The 20316-nt window shown below is 37.7% G+C and overlaps 1 protein-coding gene across 4 annotated transcripts; it reads left to right on the top strand.

The window, feature by feature from the left end:
* Nucleotides 1-1328: 1328 nt before the first annotated feature.
* On the top strand, nt 1329-11752 carry tfap2c (transcription factor AP-2 gamma (activating enhancer binding protein 2 gamma)). 4 transcript variants are annotated; one of them, XM_016680458.1, is made up of 8 exons: nt 1329-1448; nt 4763-5212; nt 5555-5606; nt 6625-6696; nt 7231-7453; nt 8496-8614; nt 11009-11150; nt 11394-11752. In XM_016680458.1, exons 1-8 carry the CDS (start codon nt 1419-1421, stop codon nt 11686-11688), a joined length of 1383 nt encoding a protein of 460 aa, XP_016535944.1. In that variant the 5' UTR covers nt 1329-1418; the 3' UTR covers nt 11689-11752. The 4 variants fall into 4 exon arrangements, with proteins under 4 accessions (XP_016535944.1, XP_007569661.1, XP_016535943.1 ...); XM_016680457.1 differs by lacking the exon at nt 1329-1448 and adding an exon at nt 3779-4193; XM_007569599.2 differs by lacking the exon at nt 6625-6696.
* Nucleotides 11753-20316: the final 8564 nt, after the last annotated feature.

Here is a 20316-nt window from a genome sequence, read left to right as displayed (position 1 = left end):
GGGTAACGTATGTATTAAAATCACCTTATGCATGAATTTTTATAATTCATTTGTATACAAGGAGGTTTTGGTTTCTAAGCACAAAGTTGCACTATTTTCCTTTTTATTTGCCTTTATTGAGATTTATTATATTATACGCCTAAGTGGTACAAGTGCTGATCTAATGCCAGTTTAAAAATCATCACGACTGAAAAAATAATGGGAACCATAAAATACTTTATTTATTATACACGATTTTTTAAATTTTTATTTCCATCCATCTTGGCCTACTGTGGCCTTTCAAATGTCGAAGAAGCTTTGACTGTCGGGTTTACCTTTCTAAAAAACATATGACAAAATTCAACCAAATATTGTGCTATATTTTTCAGTTTGTCGGATGTTTTTATTCATAAAGGTAGCGCAACTATATTTTCGATGGAAAACGCAACCTCAAATCTAAAATGTTAAAAGCAAATTGGTTAATCCAGCTTAGTTCCAATGAATGCTTGAGTTATAATTAATCGTTTCAATCTAATAAAGCAGATACTTTATTGTAAGCAGTTTTCATCCTACCTGCTTTCTGTGTGATCAGTATGTTGCTGATTACAGGTTGAGACCTATTCTTTGTTGGTTTGGTAATTGTCTGCATGGTGCCATTATAAACAGACGCTATCTAAATGAACCCAAATGAAATTTCAGTGAAAGCCAGATCTCTTGATGAGGCCGCAGCGTCATGGCAGGTCAGAACGCGGATCAGAGAGGTGCGCCCTTCGTTTCCTTTAACCAGATTTATCGATCACATTTTGAGCAACATTTTGAGAAACTTTGATGTATTCACTGGTTTCACTTAAAAAAAAAAAAAAAAAAAAACATTTAGGTGGAGATCAGATAACAGCAGTCATTCTTGGCCTTTAAAAAACTTCAGTTGCCTTTGAAAGGAGATTCTTCTGGTCAGCCCGGGGCGATGTCATTTAAGGGGGGAGGAATTACCTCATCCCAAAATTCCTCTCTTTTTCTCTCGTTTTATTTTAATCCTCAACCTGTAAAACTTTTTTTTTGTTTTTTTTTTTTGTTTTACCTTTTATTATGCTGAGACTGGTTTAAAAATCCGCTTTACATTTTTATAATCCCATTCCTAGATCCGCACATTCCTTGGCATATATCTTCAAAACCATAATTTTACTTCAGTCTTGGACTTCGTTTCACACTTTCAAAAAAATATTTTATTCCATAAGCCAAGGAAAAACAAAACAAAACAAAACAAAAGAAAAAAAAAACACCTTCAAGATTCCGTGGATGAGTGAGATTTGATTTGTCCCACTCAGGTGTATTGGTTACACCGGCGCATGCGCACTGCACGATAATCAGGTGAAGTAAAACTCTATGGTTTTAGTCAGTCGCTGGGTCTCAGAGGCATTGCCGCAACTGGAGCTTTGCAGATGTCTGTGCTGGAGAGGATAGACTGGAGGGTGAGTTGATTCCTCCTCCTGCGTGCTTGTGTTTAGGTTTCTCTTACGACTGATTTCATTCAAACAAAACTTGTTTTGTGTATATTGCCCTTTTTCTGTTCAGACTGGATTCCTATTATTTTGTATGTTCCCTTTAGTCATTGGTTTGTAATCTTGTAGCGCTGTATGAGTTTCCGAAACTCTTATGGTTTAATAATAGTCAGAGTCATGCAGAGTCTGATTCGCTTGTATTAAAATGTTGATTTGGGGATAGATTCAATTTAATGTATTTGTATTATCAATTCATATTTAGGGTAAATCAGTTGCAACCATGTCTATAACCATGCTGTAAGTTAAACCGTAAAGAATATGTCCACATAATAATGGACTACGGTACAAATGTAATTGCTTGTTTGGTTTTTAAGTTAAAGCCTGTCCGTTTTCAGCTATTACCCACCTTTTCAAAATGTGTTTTTCATTTTGTTGCTAAGAGTTAAATCAATCCAATCACCTGGCAGGACAAGCTCATTGGCATGTGTGTTATTTTTTAATTGACCCGGGAACAGATCCAGTTCATCTTTACACCTGACATCAAATGAGTCAGATATCACTGTCATCATTATGCCAAGCTGCACTTTTCAGATTGTTCAAAGCATTATACAGTCCAGCCAAGCGTGACTAACTTCCCTCAGCAGGCCTGCTAAAGAGGATGATATTTAATCAACGTGCATTTTGCTTCTGCTTGGCATCACAACAAGCCAAGAAGCAACACGCTGAAAAAATAAAAAAAAAAAAGAATAAAAGAAGAGGATAATCCTCTGTCGCTCACGTCCAGTGGTTCCCATGCTCACTAGAATCACAGCTTGGGTGGATAGACGCCACAGACTCTTTCCCTAAAGGACAAAAGACTGTCCATTGTAGGCTTAGACGTCAAATTATATTAAATTAAGTAATAAATTGCTCCCGACAAAAGGACAGTGAAGGACACTGATATCAAACTGTCGAACGTAAAACTCAAGTAGTTTATCAATCATGCAAATTACTGTTTAATTTAAAAATGAGCTCTCCTCTAAGATGTAAATGAAGCTGTAAATGAATCTCAACTAACAAAGACTTGTTAGTTGGGATTCTTTGAGTTTCGAATGTCTTCCGTTTCTTTTTTGAGACATAAATAATCTGCTAAACTTTGGGGTTTGTTGTGGTTTGAAACGACCACTTAACGACCACTGAGAAAAACCATAACATTAAAACCTCATTGACCCGTTTATAGAGTCGCCAGGCGTTCAAGCTGCTTGAGAGATAGAAAAAAAAAAGAAAAAAGAAAAAAAAAAATAAAACAGCATTTTCTGCGAGACAAAAAAAGAAGAAGAAAAAAAAGATATATTGGATCCTTTTCGGAATATGCAGTATAAAACCAGTAAAGAAGAGCAAAATCTCTACCAAGATCAGAGATAATAATGGCTGTGAGTTTTGGAAATTTAATTTGATGAAGGAAGAGAAAATGACTAGGTCTAAAAAATAAACAAGTGTAAGTTGTAATTATCAAAATGATCGACATAATAATAATAATAATAATAATAATAATAATAATAATAATAATAATAATAATAATAATTGCAGACTATATGAAATCAAATAATTCAAAAATATTGTTGGAAAAAATGTATCTCATATAACACGGGGACTCGTTGGCTTGAAAATAGGAATTTTAACGAAAATAAATAAATAAATAAAAGGGCTTCGATTAATTTCTGTAACTCCCAAAAACCAAACAGGATTTAAATTCTCATTGTGTCGTTTCCGGGCAGTAATCATTCTAGACATTAAACTAAATACGCCATTTTTTAAGTTTTATTGATAGGAAACATGTTCAGCTAGCGGTGAAATAAGCTGTTTTCTTTTAATGATAAGGGGCTTTATTTCACAACACCGGACCCAGTTGGTTTACAGGGACTGTAATCTAGAACATCTGGTTGTCTTTTCAAAAACACAAGCCCTTCAGTTCAGGAACCCATTGGGTTTGAAGAGAAAACCAAAATCAGAGGAAACCTAATTAGTTTTGTGGTAAGAAGCTGTGCCCATCGCTGCACACAAAGAGTGATTTAAAAGTTTGTAGGGAGTGTTTCAATTTTTGACACCGACACAGGACACAAGACGGCTGCACAGACGGACAGGTTTCTGATTGGACCATCCTCCCGCCAATCAGAGGATTTTTTTTTTGTTCCACCCTGTCATCGGCATCCTTGGACAGGGTAACGCCCTCTCACAGTGGCTGTGCAGATATAACACAGAGCTAATTTTTTTTCGGCCCAATAGGATTGAACATCTCTGTTTCGTCCAAAAGAGGGAGTCAAGTTTCTTATGCAGCAGTTTTCCCCACTTTCACAACACAACTCCAGAGCGTACTGACCGGAGAGAGAAAGGGGGGTGAGAAATATTGTTTGACGACTGCTTTCTCTCACAGTGGGTACGGAGACTCATAGGCTCATAGCCTGTCTGCTGTGGGAGCGTCAATCCGTGGGTCAGTTTGCCCTTGAGCCCTCACCTCACAACTTTGCTGTCTGATTGCTGCAGCAGAAGAGCAATCGGGTTCATGATCTCAAGGGAGCTCCCATTTTTTCCACACCTGGATTAACCCAAGGCGACGTTTTCTTTTTCTTCCTCTTCTTCTTGCTTTCTCGTTATTTTTTATTTTTGCAACGGAGAATCTCGGACAGAATGTTGTGGAAACTAGCTGACAACGTCAAATATGAAGAAGATTGCGAGGTGAGTTTTGGTAATATACCGTCGTTCAAAACGAACTTGGAGTGAAGAGAAGGAAAAGTTTGGTTTTCAACAACACGAATTATTGCGCGGGTTGGTGTTTGTTTCCTTGTGCGAATATAAAAAAAGAGAAAGAATGCATGAAAAGGTATGTAACATTAACAAAGTAGGACGTATGTTTAGACAGTAATGCTGGGCAAAACTTATCAAAAATAATGTACAACTTTGAAACTTTGATGCAGTTATTGACAATAAAATTGAATAAAGCTTTAAGAATATAATAATAACAATAATAATAATAATAATAATAATAATAATAATAATAATAATATAAAATAAAATATTTTGTTTTATAGTTATTATGTTAAGTGATTTAAAATACACCTTTATTTAAATAGATAAAGACGAATCCTATTACCAGTCTTAATGTACACCCAAATGGTAATTATTTTTATTGGAAACCTTTCAAGAGATAAGGTATTTGACACCTATAATTTCCTTAAGCGATATATATCCCCACTTGCCCTGCAGTTGCCATCTCTCTCAGCTGTTTTGTCTTTTCCCTCTCAAAGGAAAGGCATGACGGCAACAGCAATGGGAACCCCCGGCTGCCTCACCTGCCAGCGGTCAGTCAGCACCTCTATAGCCCGTCTCCTTCTCTCTCACACTCGGCTGGTTCAGACTTCCAGCCCCCGTACTTTCCACCTCCGTACCAGCCCATCTCCTACCCCCAGTCCACCGACCCATACTCCCATCTCAGCGACCCGTTCAACATTAACTCCATACACCAGTCGCCTTCGTCGAACCAGCAGCAGCCGTCCTGGCCCGGCCGGCAAGGCCAGGACGGACTCGGGAGGAGCGGACTGGCGAGTCAAATCTTGGGCCTCGAGGGAGGCTCGTCCGGGGTGAGAAGAGAGGGGTTCCGGCGGCCGGAGCTGCTGCCCCCGCACAGCCTGGACTCTTCAGTTATTGGTGATAATATGGGAATTCATGACATGGGCCCTGGACTGGAAGACGTTCAGGTAAGAGCATTGTAACATGGAGTTACTTGACGGTATATTTTGGAGTTACTGAATTTGAGCGAAGCAGATTCTTAAGCCCATTTGGATTGTTAAAAACCTTGTGGATTAGTCTAAGAAATTTAAAAGTCACCGATTAATAATTTCTAAAATTTCAATTTGAAGTAATTTTCCATACTTTCGACATTTATAACAGTCCAGATTAAATATAATCTTCTTCACATTTTTTGACTCAAATTGTGATTGTGTGACAGAGTTAAACCCTGTCAAATTAATCTTAAGTTTACTCACTTATGTCGCATAAACAAAATATCCTTATCTACCTCTTTCTGTTTTTTTAATCAGCATGTAGATGACCACAGTATTATTATGCCAGATCAGACAGTCATCAAAAAAGGTAAGTTGTCCCAAATTCTTTAAAGTTAGAATTTAGAAAAAAAGAGAGAAAGAATGAAAAGAAAAAAAGAAAAAGAAAAAGAGTGCTCTTGTTTGAATTTGCTGCCTGGGGTACATTTGCCTTTGTAGTCTTTGTGCAGCCAATGCTGTAATTACTAACAGGAATGGGAAATTATACAACAAGAACTGTGTTTTTTCACTCTATATTCCAAAAAAATACCATGCTTCTGATGGCATGTCAGGGCACTGAGTGCACAGAAGGAGGCAGCTTTTTGTCTTTTATTTGCATTACTGCTCTGCACGATGATAATCCGCATGTAGCCACGAGATGCACTCATCTAAGCTTGACATGATCCTCCACCTATTCTGTTAGTGAAGGTGCTTGAATGGATTCATCAGTGGGAAAGGAGCTGATCCCTGCTTTCAAATTCGCCAGGCTGTAGCTGACATGACGGGAAAATTGAGCAATCTGGCAGCCGGGCAGTGTTGAGTAAGGAGCAGAGGAGGAAGGCTTTGAATCATCTTTCAAGCTGTTTATGGCAAATCTGTTCTGATCACCTTTTCAGGAATTTAGGAGTTGGTCTTGAATCTTGAGTTGTGTTTGGCTGTTTGCAGGACCAGCTTCTGGTTGGGTGTGGCGTTTGGGTTGCACATGAAAGACAGTTTGGTAATCCATTTGGGGCATGAATTGTGTTTTGTAATTTTTGCTGCTTTGACAACAGGGTCCAATAAAACTTTAGATAGATAGATAGATAGATAGATAGATAGATAGATAGCTAGATAGATAGATAGATAGATAGATAGATTACAAGCAGAAAGCTATGTATGAAGCAGAATCAAGCAGCCCATCTTCATGATTTTATGGAAATCAGGTTTGGGTCATTATGTTGTTCCCATGCTGAAGGCCACACTATCGGCAATCTAGGTTTTCCCACTTGTAAACAATGGCATGTCATTCCCAGGCATGTGCCCCAGAGGAGAAGTGAAACACCCATGTGACTCTGTGATTTCTGTCTCAGTATTAGGACTACGAGGTGGCAGGAACCTTGATCGCATACAGAGGACTTATTATCAGGGGGGCTTTCTTGCTGGTGAGGATGAAGATAGCTGTATTTTGTATTGTAGTGTGCTGTACTTTTTTTTTTTTTGTTTGTCTGCAGACTGTCAGTCCTTTTGTGTTTGATTAAAATAAAATCTATATTGAATGTGATCAAAAACAAAGTTGTAAATACTTTTAGAAGAGAGCAGGTCCTTTACAAAGTAAGGGTTTAAATGAGGTTCAGCTTGTTTGTGGATACCTGTTTGTGGATGGTGTTTAAAACGAGGGCTAACCTTCAGGCATCCAGTGTTTCACGAACCACACAATATTTCGAAAGGTTCAAGAAGATGTTTCTTGTAAACACTCATTCACCAAAGACTGGTTTCCTCGGAGCTGCCTAATCATACATACACACAGTCACACACGCACAGCTTCTTGTGATTACATGCAAAAAAACAGACATTCAAGGAAGGATTTAGAGCTTATGTACGTACACTGGAAAAGGGCATATGCAAACAATCACTGTTGCCCAACCACAATTCTTTTATTTTGTGTTCATAATGTAGGTTTTCCCCTTTCTCTCCAGGCCCTGTCACACTACCGAAAGGCAACACGCTGGGCCTTCCCTTCCAGAAAGAGTCACTGCTGGGCATGGTATCAAACCCCACAGAGGTGTTCTGCTCCGTACCGGGCCGCCTTTCCTTGTTGAGCTCCACGTCCAAGTACAAAGTTACTGTGGCTGAAGTCCAGAGGCGTTTGTCACCCCCGGAGTGCCTGAACGCATCACTCCTGGGAGGAGTTTTACGCAGGTCGGGGCTTAAATTCATTCATCATGACAGCTTGACTGGATTGAATATAACATTTTTTTTTCCTTCTTGACCTGATTTTACTTTCGACCTTATATGTTATATGTCTTCTATCTGTAAGTCATTATAAAAACCTTAGATATAAATCTTAATAACACAATAGAGCATTAACCATAGCTCAAAGCTCAGTGGCTCATGGAAAATACTTTGTTTTTTAAAGTTCATCTTGGCTTGTGGTCTTTTTGTGTATTTTACAAGGCATTCTTTGTTCTGACATGCTAATCTGAAAAGTGTTTGATTTATGTTTGCTGATGTTTGCATAATATATAGTTTTATCTGTGCTATAGCAGTTGCTCTTTTGTTACATATGTTGTAGTGACAGTCTGTTGAAGAATTGGGGGTGGGGGTTACCATTTGTGCTTAACACCCCTGATCAGAGCAATTTTTTTTGTCAAAGTGCATGTTTGCCACTTCCCATGTGCCTTTGTTAATGCTGACATACACAGCGCTTTTTATGTAGGTCAAATACTTAAGGGAGGGGGTTTGTAAGTACAGAAGGGTGGGGAGTGCGTTGAGACGATGGGGGAGCCGGGAGGATTTAGTCGCACATGCCTCTCCAAAGATCTCTCACCCACAATATAGAGGGAGAGATGCCGGCCTGACCATGCAGAAAACTGACTCTGCCATGGCAAGTTAAGAGTATGAGAGCCTCTACAAATGCGTGTTTGAGTGATGGATCTGTTTTGTTTTTCTTTAAGGTTAGGAGAAGCACTTTATATTTTAGAATATTAAACATGGAGTGAGACCTTCTTTTCTATAATATTCCTACATTACTAAAATTTCACACACTAGTTATTTTCTTTTAATGCACATGTCCAATTTTCTGAAATAATAATCACCAAAACTCATAAAATAATAGAAAATACTATCAAATAGTATTGGTGAGATTTTATTTATTTTTTTCTTAAAATGAAATAATGTGCATTTAAAATCTGTTGGTGCTTTCAAGGATTTAGACTCAGTTCGTTTTTATGTCATCCCGCAGAGCCAAGTCAAAAAATGGAGGTCGTTCTCTGCGAGAGAAGCTGGATAAAATTGGACTTAATTTGCCTGCTGGAAGAAGGAAGGCGGCCAATGTCACTCTACTTACCTCACTTGTAGAAGGTATGACGCATCACTCAGTACCATATCACACCTTTCTGACTTCTACTGCATCTTACGCCTGCTGGAATGCTGCTCAAACAGCGTGGGAATGTGCGAGTGTCATTCTCCGCAGCGTAGTGTGTTTTTATTAGAGCGCGATCATAAAACAATTCCGGCCGCCTGTCAAACAGCTTTGTTCTTGAGAAAGGTGTTGAAGTAGCTAGCAGTATGTATGCATTAGGTGACTTTTTACATGGATGATTAGCCTCTCCAGTTGGTCAAAATAGGAATAGAAGAAAAGCTGTGCCAATGGCATTTTTTTTACTTTTGTCTTGAGCCGTTAAAAAACATGTCCATGAGGCATTCAGGCTCTATTCTCTAAGCTGTTCTTCTATAAACAGCGATCTGGGTCCACCAAAAAGAAATGGACTGACAGACAACTTCTAACAAGCAAACGTCTCTCAGAAATAAATCCTTCTCTGTTTAGTGTTGGAAGAGTAAAATGTATTTTTTTATATTCGTTTGTTACTGCTTAGTAAAACATACTTATTTTGTTTTCATAATCCCAAACAAGACATCGCAAGTCTTTAATTACATACTCTGATTATTACTATTTTGTTTTTTTTTTTATTCAAACCAGCCAAAATCCCCTCAGACCAGGTTATATTGGTGTAGTACTATTTTATGGTATGAGCTAAAGGCAAGATAAAAATTTGTCACCTTGTACATGCCAGATGTATCTTGATACGGTTAGACTTACATATGATCACAGTATCACTTTCAAAACGCCTACCTGCCGCTGGCTGAAGCAGGATATATTTTTTTTTCCCTCCCTAGATTCCCATTCATTTTTATAAATAGGCTAATGATTCTGTGCAGGAGAATGACTGGAGGCCTGTTTTATTTCGAGACCTTCAAAGCTGAATTAAGCGTTGTTATGTTGTGTTCAGCTCCCCAGGAGGGCCAGCTGACCTTAAAGCTTGTGCTTCTGAACATCTGCCTGAATCCTGTTAGTTATGTGCAAGACTATCAAAAAAGCATAGCCTGAGGTGCTTTATGCCCTCAGTATTACCATTTATCCGCATAAGCCCGTTATGACAGTGCAAATCAAAGCAACCTCAAGATGGAAATAAATTCCTTCCACTGGCTTTGTTTTCCACAGACAAGAGGTCTTAACACTGGCGATCATTCTCCAGGTTAACAGATTCTGTTTAGATGGCTTTCTTTCCAACAGGTTGAAATGTAGAGGTTGAATAGATAAATTATAGATCTTGATGCATTTACAAGTCACATTTCAAATTTTTTATATTATCATACAGTGTGAGATAGTAATATAAAAACAACACCAATTTAGTCGTAAAAAGATAACATAAAAAAAAAAAAAAATCCACATTTGGATGTAGGTCCCAACTCATCAGTCATGAAAGAATAAAAGTGCTTATTTCATTTTTATTTCACATTTGAAATGATTCGCATGCAATGCATTTTTTTTCTTCACAGTGGTCAAAAAGAACTAATTGCACATTTAAGGTTTCTTCTCTACACGTCATAGGTCTTGTTTCATTTATTTTTCAACAAGTAAACAAAAGCAGAAAAATAATAATGTCAAAAATAAGCACTGATGTAACATTTAGATTGGTTTGGGTAAAGTGTTTAAAAATATATATTTTTTACAATTTTTTTTCACTCTTAGTTCAGTGTGGAAAACACTCATCTTTACAATATGTTTGTAAATATATTACAGGGTAACGCATATTTGCTGTTCACTGGGGCAGGGGGTACAAATATGAAATAAGCATATTTCCATTTCTCTTTGCCAGCAGTTGTATGTTTGTTATTTAAAATAAGGAAAATAAAAACAACAGCCTGACCCAGTTTAAACTGCTGCTCATACATTTTGATCAAAGACAAGAAAATTTTATTAAATTTAATATTTCACATTTTCATTACTTGTGTCTTATGAGTAAAGCCTTTCAACTTAACATTCACAGACTAAGGAAAAAGGTGCAATTCAGTAATATTTGGAAGTCTGTCGTTTTTGCATATAGACTCTGTCCTCTTTGAGCATAGCTTCTAAAATAACTTAAATAGGTGTAAAAAGCACATGACTCATGCCACCAAAGTGCATGTTAATTATGTTGAGCTCAGACCAGCAGAGCCACTGTTGTCACTTCCACCGGGTTTAGAATTCGACACCCTAATTACTGCAGTTGTTTTGGAAGGAATGAGTGTAGCAGTTTGAGGGAATTGTTTTCTTTTCATCCAACTCTTTAAACAACATTATGAACTTTTCCCTTTGTGTGCAAGAATATGGTGTGATTTCAGAGTAGTTTTTGGGGAGTTGTCTGGAAGAAGAAATGTCTTGTGCCTGGTGGTTTGAGCTAACAACTGATTTTTTCATTTTTGTTTCTACAGGTGAAGCTGTTCATTTAGCAAGAGACTTTGGTTATGTATGCGAGACTGAGTTTCCTGCAAAGGCAATAGCTGAATATTTGGGCAGGCCCCATGTGGAGCGCAACGAGGTCAACTCTCGCAAGAACATGCTCCTCGCTGCTAAGTCAGTATTTCTAATTTGTGGTTTGCATCTTATTTGCACGCATTTATTCACTTGTAGCATTGTGGTTTTGCCTTTTGGTTTTTTTTTTTTTTTTTTTTTAGTTTTTCAAAGCCTGTTTTCGCTCTGTTATTTTGGCAGTAGAGCAGCTACCTTACTGAAACACCCACTGTGTTATCTATTGGGTTGGCTTTCAGGTCAAGTATATTATTGCATCCATCCTGACTTTGGTTTCTCTCCCCTCAGGCAAATCTGCAAAGAATTTACTGACCTGCTCACACAGGACCGGTCACCGTTAGGAAACTCAAGGCCGGCGCCCATCTTGGAGCCTGGAATCCAGGGCTGCCTGACTCATTTCAGCCTCATCACTCATGGATTTGGTTCTCCAGCCATCTGCGCTGCAATGACCTCCCTCCAGAACTACCTAAATGAGGCGCTCAAACAAGTGGACAAGATGTACTTGAGTTCTGGCAGTGAAACCCAGGGATCCTCGGAGAGCGGGAGCAAGTCCACTGACAAAATGGACAAGCACAGGAAATGAGAGCTCAAAAGAAGAAAACCTGAATTTCACAATCACAGAATACACTCATTCTTGCTGCCCTCTCCCTGTTTTGGACTTTTTGAAACTTATCTTTAGTATTACCATTTTGAGAGCTTATTTTGTATGTGGGTGTGTATGTGTGCTTCCGATGTAAATGTATATTTCTACAAAACTTTGGATTTGTCACAGATGGCTACACGTCAGTATGTGCTGACTCCATATAGGGAATTCTGTGGACTCGGCTTTTTTGGGAGCTGCTTCTGTGACGGTTAAACATACCATCAAATAATAACTATGCAGTTCCATAAAATTCCAACTCAACTACAGTTTTTTAAAGGGGGGTGGGAACAAGTGCATTCAGTTTTTTTTGTTTTTTTTCTCTAGTGGACATCATTTCAAGATGCGTTGCAATGGCTGTGAATTCCACTCAGCACCTCTCTCCCTGCCCTCCCCCTTCAGTCTGGAGGCAAATCCACTGATTTCCTGTGTCTCAATGGACCTGCAAAGGACAATTTTTAAGTGTGTGTGTGTGTGTGTGGTTGTGTGTGTGTGTGTGTGTTTGTTTGTGTGTGAGAGAAAGAAAGAGAGATAGCTAGCGAGTGATGGATGCCTGTTTTTTTTCTTTCTTTTTTTTTTTCTTCTTATTTTGTACACCCAGTTCTGACTCCAGTGTTATCATGCTTTTCTTAATGGGAGACAATTTGAGTCTGGCAATAATTTTTCAGTCAGTGCTCACTCACAAACCAGAGACTTTAAAGATGCTGCAAAAGGCACCTTGCAAGTGTTTGTGTGGATGACAATCATTCCCACAATTCTGTTCTCCAACATTCGTGTTTGAAAGCATGAGGTAACATCAACCAAACATCAATCTTACTATGAATGCGTGTTGTAAGAATGTGTGTACTTGTACATAGTTCTTTCTTTTAAAATGTTTTTAACTAGACATTAAATTCAAAATGTCAAAACATAGAATTTTATTCAATTTGTTGTCCTGGAATGTAAATATATATTTTTTAATTTATGTTGTAATTTAATGGGTTTGTGTAAATAATAGCATCATTGAGGTATATGGTCTAACTTTTTACAGGATGTGTTAGAAACTTTCTAAAATGGGTTAGATTTTTTTCTCAAGTAGAAGTTAGGAAATGGGCATGATTTGCCTTTTTTTGTTAAAGATGTAAAAAAAAAAATGTTTCAAAGTTCCAGGATCAAATACAAATAAAAAAAAAATGAAAGCCTGAAGCCAGATCCGGTGTGCAAGTGATGTTGCCCAGATCACAGAAACACACATTTCCTTTTTTATGGCCTAGTTTTTCAGCAATAGTTCACAGAAAATAGTTAAGTCATGTGTTGGAAGATTTCCCTGTAGATAAACAGCCAAAGAAAATTCCCCCTACTAAACTAATGCGAACAGTAGTCATCATTATTTGCTCTCAGTTAGCTTCACAAATAGGCTGTGTAGCTCATTGAAGGCGTCGACCTCAACAGCGCATCATGTGAGGGACAAAAATGTGTTGGGGAGAGGAGGCAAATGACTTGTTTATTTTTGAACTAAGAAAATGGTTGATGATGATTTTATCTGGAATATTCTTGGTTTCTTGTTGCTCAGGTAGATTGGCTCCCATGTTAATCTGGATTTCAAAAGTTACTTCTGAAGAACGGCCCTCATTCTTAACAACTTTAATTTATCTCAGTGAATTAAAGTATATTGGCATGAATTTTATAAAGACAAAAAGCATAAACAATGACATACAGGTTCATCTCAATACATTAGAATGTTGACAAGTTTTTTTTTATTTCAGTAATTCAGTTCAAAAACAGAATTTAGTATATTTTGCAGCTTCAATAAACAGACTAAAACTGGATAAACTGAAACTGAAAACAGACTAAAATACTCAAAGTTTCTATTTTATGTTATTTTTTTATAATTACAAAACACACCAAATGAAACCTCAAGTTCTCCTTCTGAAAAATATTTTTACACAGCATTCTGTTTAAAAACAGAATGCCAGTCTAGTGAAAAGTGTGTCCATGTAGCGTGCATGGTCAAGTCAAAACAAATTTGTCTTTAGTAGTTGCTTATGCCTATTGTTTGTCTACCTTTTTTTTCCTTTTCACTAAACTTCCCATTAATAAATGTGGATGCATAACATATTACTGGATCATGACATAACATTTGTGCAATAAAACTAATTATTTAATTGGTATTATTCAAAGGCAAATATTTAAATGTCTGAAACAAAAAAATTGTGCCAAGTTGGAGGCCATAATTATCCAAATTATCAGAATAAAATCCTTGAAATAAAACTCACTCAGCACAATAAATCTTTATAACTTAACTTTTTGAAATGAGTTACTGAAATAAACAACTCATTGCAATGATATTGTAATTGTAGAAATGTGCAGTCTCAATAATCACATCAGCTGCAACTTAACTGGTTACACTGCAGAAGTTCATTCTTTGTGTCAGAAAGTCATCTGTGTTACACGTTGCTTTTTATGCAAAAATTTAAACTAAAGCAATATAAAAATATCTGATACTTCAGCCAGATGTTGCAAAAAGGTTTGCAATGTTGAAGGTTTTCCTGAGCTACAGTTTTAAGATACAGCAAACATGTTGTCAAGCTAATGTGGCGCCTCTCCTTTTCTACTCCGTTGTTGTTTCAGTGTACTGCTACAAGTTTCCCCATACTGTTGGGAGCACCTTTGATGTCTGTGAGAGACAGATGAAAAACTGTTGACAAGCTAGCATAGGAAACAAGGTTGCTTAATCATCACTTACCCAGCCAGTCCACATTGAATCATATTGTCTGTCTCCATGTGTATCAGGAGGAGTTTGATAAATATCAGTGACAGACGCAAAGTGGAGAAATTACACAGACTTCTAAAATTGACTTTAGTAGGTGCCGCACCAAAGAAAGGTTGAAACCCTAAGACAGAATGCATGTGATCTGTTAATGTATTTATTTCTACTCTATTAATGATACCAATGCAGGATTGACAGAAGGAACGCATTTTGAACTTCTTTTAGAGAGCTATTTTCAAATTACATTACTTTTATTTTTGCAGTGTCATGATTTTAATCGACATTTCTCAGAAGTACAGCCATGGAGGTCAGTAGGAGAAACCAATTTTTGACAAAAAACAACAACAACAAAAAAAATGTTACACGGTAAAGAAGCAGCAGCAGTTGCAGTTTGCTGCAGATCCCTTGCAGTAAGACAAGTATCAGCCTCTCCCCTCAGAAACCAGTCTAACCAGACCTGTCAACCTGAACCCAGTGGCTCAAAGCCCTCACAGCAGTTGACTTTAACTGCCTTCAGTTATTCATGTTATGCCGTATGCATGGGCCTGAAAGAGTAGATAATTGCAGGGGGAGCAGATGATGGTGCAAGCTATAGGCGGAGGAAGAAAAAAAGCAGAACTGTTTGAGTGTCTCCTATGAATGTCTGAACACAAGTTGAGTTAACACTTTCCCAAGTCGAAATGTCTGATTGAACAGACAGAACTGATTGTTCGCCTTCTTATTAGTTGTCTTTCAGGCTGTCAGTCACATAAGAGAGTTTTTGTTTTGGAAGACACACAAATTCCATTCACTTTCATCGTCTATTGTCTGCAAAGACAATCTTCTATCGGCAAGTTTGAAGGGCTAAAGCTGGCTAGAGCTGCCAAAGGAGCAGCCAAGATACACAGCTAAAACCTGTGATCTTAGGAAGATTGCCACCAAGTGAAAAGAGAAAACACAAGCTGCAAGTACACCTGTTTTCCATGTGTCGTCCTTTATCATGTGATTTCTAAAACTTTGGCAACATGAAAACTGGTCAAACACTCTAAACTGTGAGCAAGGGTGAGCAATTCCCATATGACACACCTAAGGTAGCTGGGAACTAGAGACAAGCGTGAGCTTGTTGATCTCATTCACCACTTCTTCTTCTAAGAACAAAGAGAGGGACTCAGAAACCTCCTTAATTGGAGATATAACTGACATGCTAATGTAATCTTTACATTTCATTTTGAAGGCCTTGGGCTACTTGTCATCTCCAGCTTCACTGAACTGTAGCTGTAGTTCAAGTCAGCTCTGACTGCATGACCTTTTAATGTAGGTCGTGGCAAGTCACATGATGAAGCTCAAAGGACAGAGGAAAAATGTGCCAAAATGGGAATAACTTGATGTCATGTCTAATTTTTTTCAGTTTTACCACATGATCTTGTGTTTCATTAAACATTTTTCATTGTGTTTTCAATCATCTCCAAATAGGGAGACACATAGAAAGAATTCTGTGTCAGTGCTCTTGTCCTCTTTCTTTTTGTAATAAATTTCAAAAGATTTAGCCCAAACATTCCCAGATACTTTGCTGTTAACTTTTACCCTTCTCCATTTAGTCAACCACTTCCTCTCAAGAAATGTGTTTGAAATCTGTTGTGCATTAAGGGTCGTTTGCAGTCAGACTAATCGCTCGCTTGCAGTTCCCAACCACCGAAACCACTTTATGAGTTAAACTATGGTCCTAACATCCCGAGTCATAAACGACAAGTCAGAAAGATGACGGTAGTAGATTCTTATCTGTCAGTCACCAGTGGTTTTAAGCTCGCTCCTGGTTCTGTGAAGATGGGAAGCGGATGGTGATTTCATGAGAAAATGGCTGTTTGTATCTCTTTGTAGATGTATAAACAATAGATATCTCTTACTTGCATCACAAAATATGATTAAAGAGATCCCAACAAATTTACTAGTGAAGACAGGGTTTGGAATTTAATGCATTTTGGTCAGTAATGGAAAGAGCTGTAACTGCCAAGTTAAAAATATTTGAGCTGTTAAAACTAATCATATATGTTTAAATTCAAATTTGTGCAATTAGGGGAAACATCATTACTTTTTATAATTTATATAATGAATTTTAGGTAAAAACATCCATCCATGCATCCTTCTATTACCTGCTTTTCTTCGTAGGGTCGCTGGGCAGGTTGTGAGTCCATCAAGGGGCAGCTCACACTCACTCATAGCTAAAAACAACACAGAAAAAAACAATTGCACAGAAATGCTTTTGGATTGTGGGAGGAAGTCAGAGTACCTGGAGAGAAGCCACACATGAAGAACATGCAAATACGCAAAGAAAAACAGAATCTTTTTGTTGCAAGGGAAAGGTGTTATCAACTGTGCCAATGTTCAACCAAAATGACATTTTTTTCGGTTGTTTATTTAATTTTGCAGTTTTTTTTTTTATCACAGTTGAACATCGTTTTTTGATTTCTGTGTGAAGCTCTGGAATTGTAATTTGTCAGGTGTGTTTTTTCATGAAGTGTGATAGACACTTCTCATGCTGGACTTGAGCCATTCATTGTTATAGAGCAGGTTGCAAATTTGTGGTTTTGTACAGGAACCGAGTGTAAGTAAACTTGGGTATGTGTTAAAAAATAGGACATTCAGGAGCGTGTGCGTAACAAAGTTTGCATTATGTTATCTGTGTGTGGTGGTGAGGAGAAATAAACAATATGACTTCCACCCAGTAGTCTGGCTCCTGTGCCCCATGTGACAGCTTTCTTCTTCAAAGCAGTGCTTTTGGGATTATTTTTTAACAATGTTACAATTTAGGTCAGTTAAATTGAGGAAATTGTGAAATGTGCAGTGTAATTTAAACTTCACCTTAAGTCTTAAAAAAGGGTATTATTTAGATATCAAATCCAGCATAAAACAACAAAAAATATGCAATGCATTGTCTGTAAATTATAGTGCTGGTTTTTATGTCTCTTTGCCAGTTTTGGTCTTTTCCTTTTCCTTTGTGTTTTTTTCTGGTCTGAAAAGGAGCCTTACTTTCTAAGACAAATCGCTTGTCTCAGAAAAACAAGAGATTTTCCCTTTGAAAAGTTTTACACTGACCATTTGTCAATTCATTTTGAGAATATTTTAAACCTGGTTGACAACCAAGGGTTTAAATAATAATGAAATTCTCAATTTTGAAAGTATTGCTGATAGGTATTCACTGTGTATGCTTTATTGATGCTGTTTTGACAAAGTTTATCAAATGTTTCCTGCTGCTACTTCAAAGCTACAGGTAGAGCCTAGAGAACTAGTGGCAAGTTAATTTTGAAAGGAAAAAAAAAAAAAAAAAAAAACATACTTTTTTTTTATCAAATATGATAAAGTCTTCAGTTAGTTATCTTTAGCTTAACTAGCAATCGTTCCACACCCATAATTTCAGAACTGATATATTAAAGACCTTTGAACTTGTACTGTTCAAATCTTATTTTTTGATACTGGCGAAACAGCAAGCCTTGTCATGTTTGCAAAGTTGTTGCATCACACTGTAAGCAGCACAAATATCACTGTGCATGCAAGCCAGAGTTACTAAAATAAATTCACTTTTCAAATATATTTAAATGTATTAAATGGGTCTGTAAATGTCTGCAGTGTGGTAATCCCTCCAAATGTCTTTGTTTTACTGCATTGGTTAACTTGTTGCTGTAAATAGTTTTGTTTGTATTTCTTTAGAGTGGTTTACTGACAATAAACCCCCTCTTCAGTTACAGTAAATAGTTGGTATTAACACAGTGTGCGGTATCCCACAATATTTAGAGAATATGATCAGTTTTATTTGTGTCCCGAGAATACTATTCTTTTTAGTAAGCTCATTCTAAAGTAATTGCTGCATCCAAGTTTTAGCACCCCTATTCATTGCCAAGCTAGTGGATCTAAAAACTTTTATAGTTAATAAAACTGAGGTAACTGTGGTCAAACAACTTAAACTCTTTCAATTGTCACATAACAAGCTACTTAGAATAATAATTACCCCCTTTCTAATTGGACTATGTTTTATTTAAACAGTAGAAGTTGAGTTCACTTTAATGTCGACAGCAAATCTCCACGGATGCCAGAAAAGACATTAGCAGTGGAGTGATTTATTGACTTTCCTCAACTAAACTTATTATTTTTGCATTTTTTTTTTACATTTCTGGGGTGATTTGTATGGAAGTCAAGACCGGGTGGGGCTAGACATAAAGGGAATGTAGTCTGATAATGAGAGTATTAAGAAACTGTGGCAGGGGGTGAGCTGTGCATGTTTATGTGTGTGCCGTGCTTTGGGTAGAAGGGCAGGGGGTGGGGTTGAGAGGTACAGCCTAATCCCTGAGGAAAATGTGGAAGAAATTAATCTAAATTACAAGGATGAAGCTAGTCTGGAGTCTAGGTCTGGAAGGGATACAGAGGGAAAGGGAGGAGGGTGAGTGGGGTCGGGGTGAAGATCATTGCTCCTATTCTGCTCCGTCTTCATGTTGTTATTCTTTTCTTTTTTTCCCTTTCTCTGGGAATGAGGTGGCCTGTTTTCCTTCCTTTCTGACTTGACACGCCTTCCTTCAACATCTTATGTGTCGATTTCTTACCAATTACTCAGCACTGTAGTCACTACGGGTACCGAGAGAATCACTGAGACCGCTCAGCACAGACCTCCTCTCCTGGTGCTCTCTTCTCACAGACAACAGATGTCTTGGTTTCTCAGGGAACATGTGTACATTTGCTGGGCTCCTGCGAAAGACCCCCCTCCACCTCCATCCCACACCTCAAAAAAAAAAAAACGAAAAAGCATTTTCTCGTAAACTGGTTCCCAGCACTTTAGGCAAACTGCAGAAAGCCTGGCAGTTAACGAGGCTCTAATTTCCAACTACCAAATCAAACACGACTAAAATCAAAACACGGTCTTCCTCCTCATTCACCCTCTTCCTCCTCATTCACCCTGACACAAAGGCAGAAAAATGGCAACATATAGTTGCTGATGCTCACCCTATCTAATGAAAGGCATCTGGCTTCTCCAACTCTAAAACACCATACAAGCGGTTCTTGTTCACTTTGGTTTTCAGTGCAGTAATTAGAACAAGCTGTTTGGGAAACGAACAGGCCTGTAAACACAAAATATACTGTATTTTACTCTCGGTGATGTTTACTGGTTTACCAAGGGCTAAATCATGAGCATAAGGGTTGGATAAAAAGACCCTGTACATGTGGTCTTATTGGTCACTCTGAAGTTTGCCTCCCCAAAATGTTTCCGTGGATCAAAAGACAATAGACAAGTCTTGAGGAGAAACAGTTACGTTACTCCTCCTAGTTGTTTTTGCTGTAAATGGGATTATGGCTAAGTCAAGGTTATTGATCTGTCTTTGTGTCCAGGATTCCAGAGTTGGGATTTAATCATCTGTGGTCTACATATGGCTGATTCCCAAGGACAGTAAATTGAGGCTGTGTATGTGTGGCCTAAAAAACAGACAGAGTGACAGGAGGAACTGAATCCAGTTGGTGGATAGTGAAAGACAGAAACTTAGAAACCTGTGGCCGTTACTGTGTAGTATCTTTCTTAAATAATGTGCACTATGTGTGCAATGCTGCTGGTCTATACCTTAAAAGTCATTAGAACCTTTTGAAAGCATGTCATTAAAGTTCATGTTTATCTGCATGAAAGAGAAGAGATTTCTTTTTGAAAAACTGCGTAATATCTGAACAAACCAAATTTGGTCTCTTTATCTGGTTAAATATCAGAGAATATTGTATCTTGTTTTAATTTTTAACATGAATATCAATATGGTTATTACTATATTCCTATATTGTTGAATAAATGTGGTGGGTGCCACATTATTTTGGAT

Source organism: Poecilia formosa, unplaced genomic scaffold, assembly GCF_000485575.1.
Source record: "Poecilia formosa unplaced genomic scaffold, Poecilia_formosa-5.1.2 Scaffold243, whole genome shotgun sequence".
Lineage (NCBI taxonomy): Eukaryota > Metazoa > Chordata > Actinopteri > Cyprinodontiformes > Poeciliidae > Poecilia > Poecilia formosa.
Note: the sequence above shows the minus strand (reverse complement) of the source record. Positions and strands in the feature narration are given on the sequence as shown.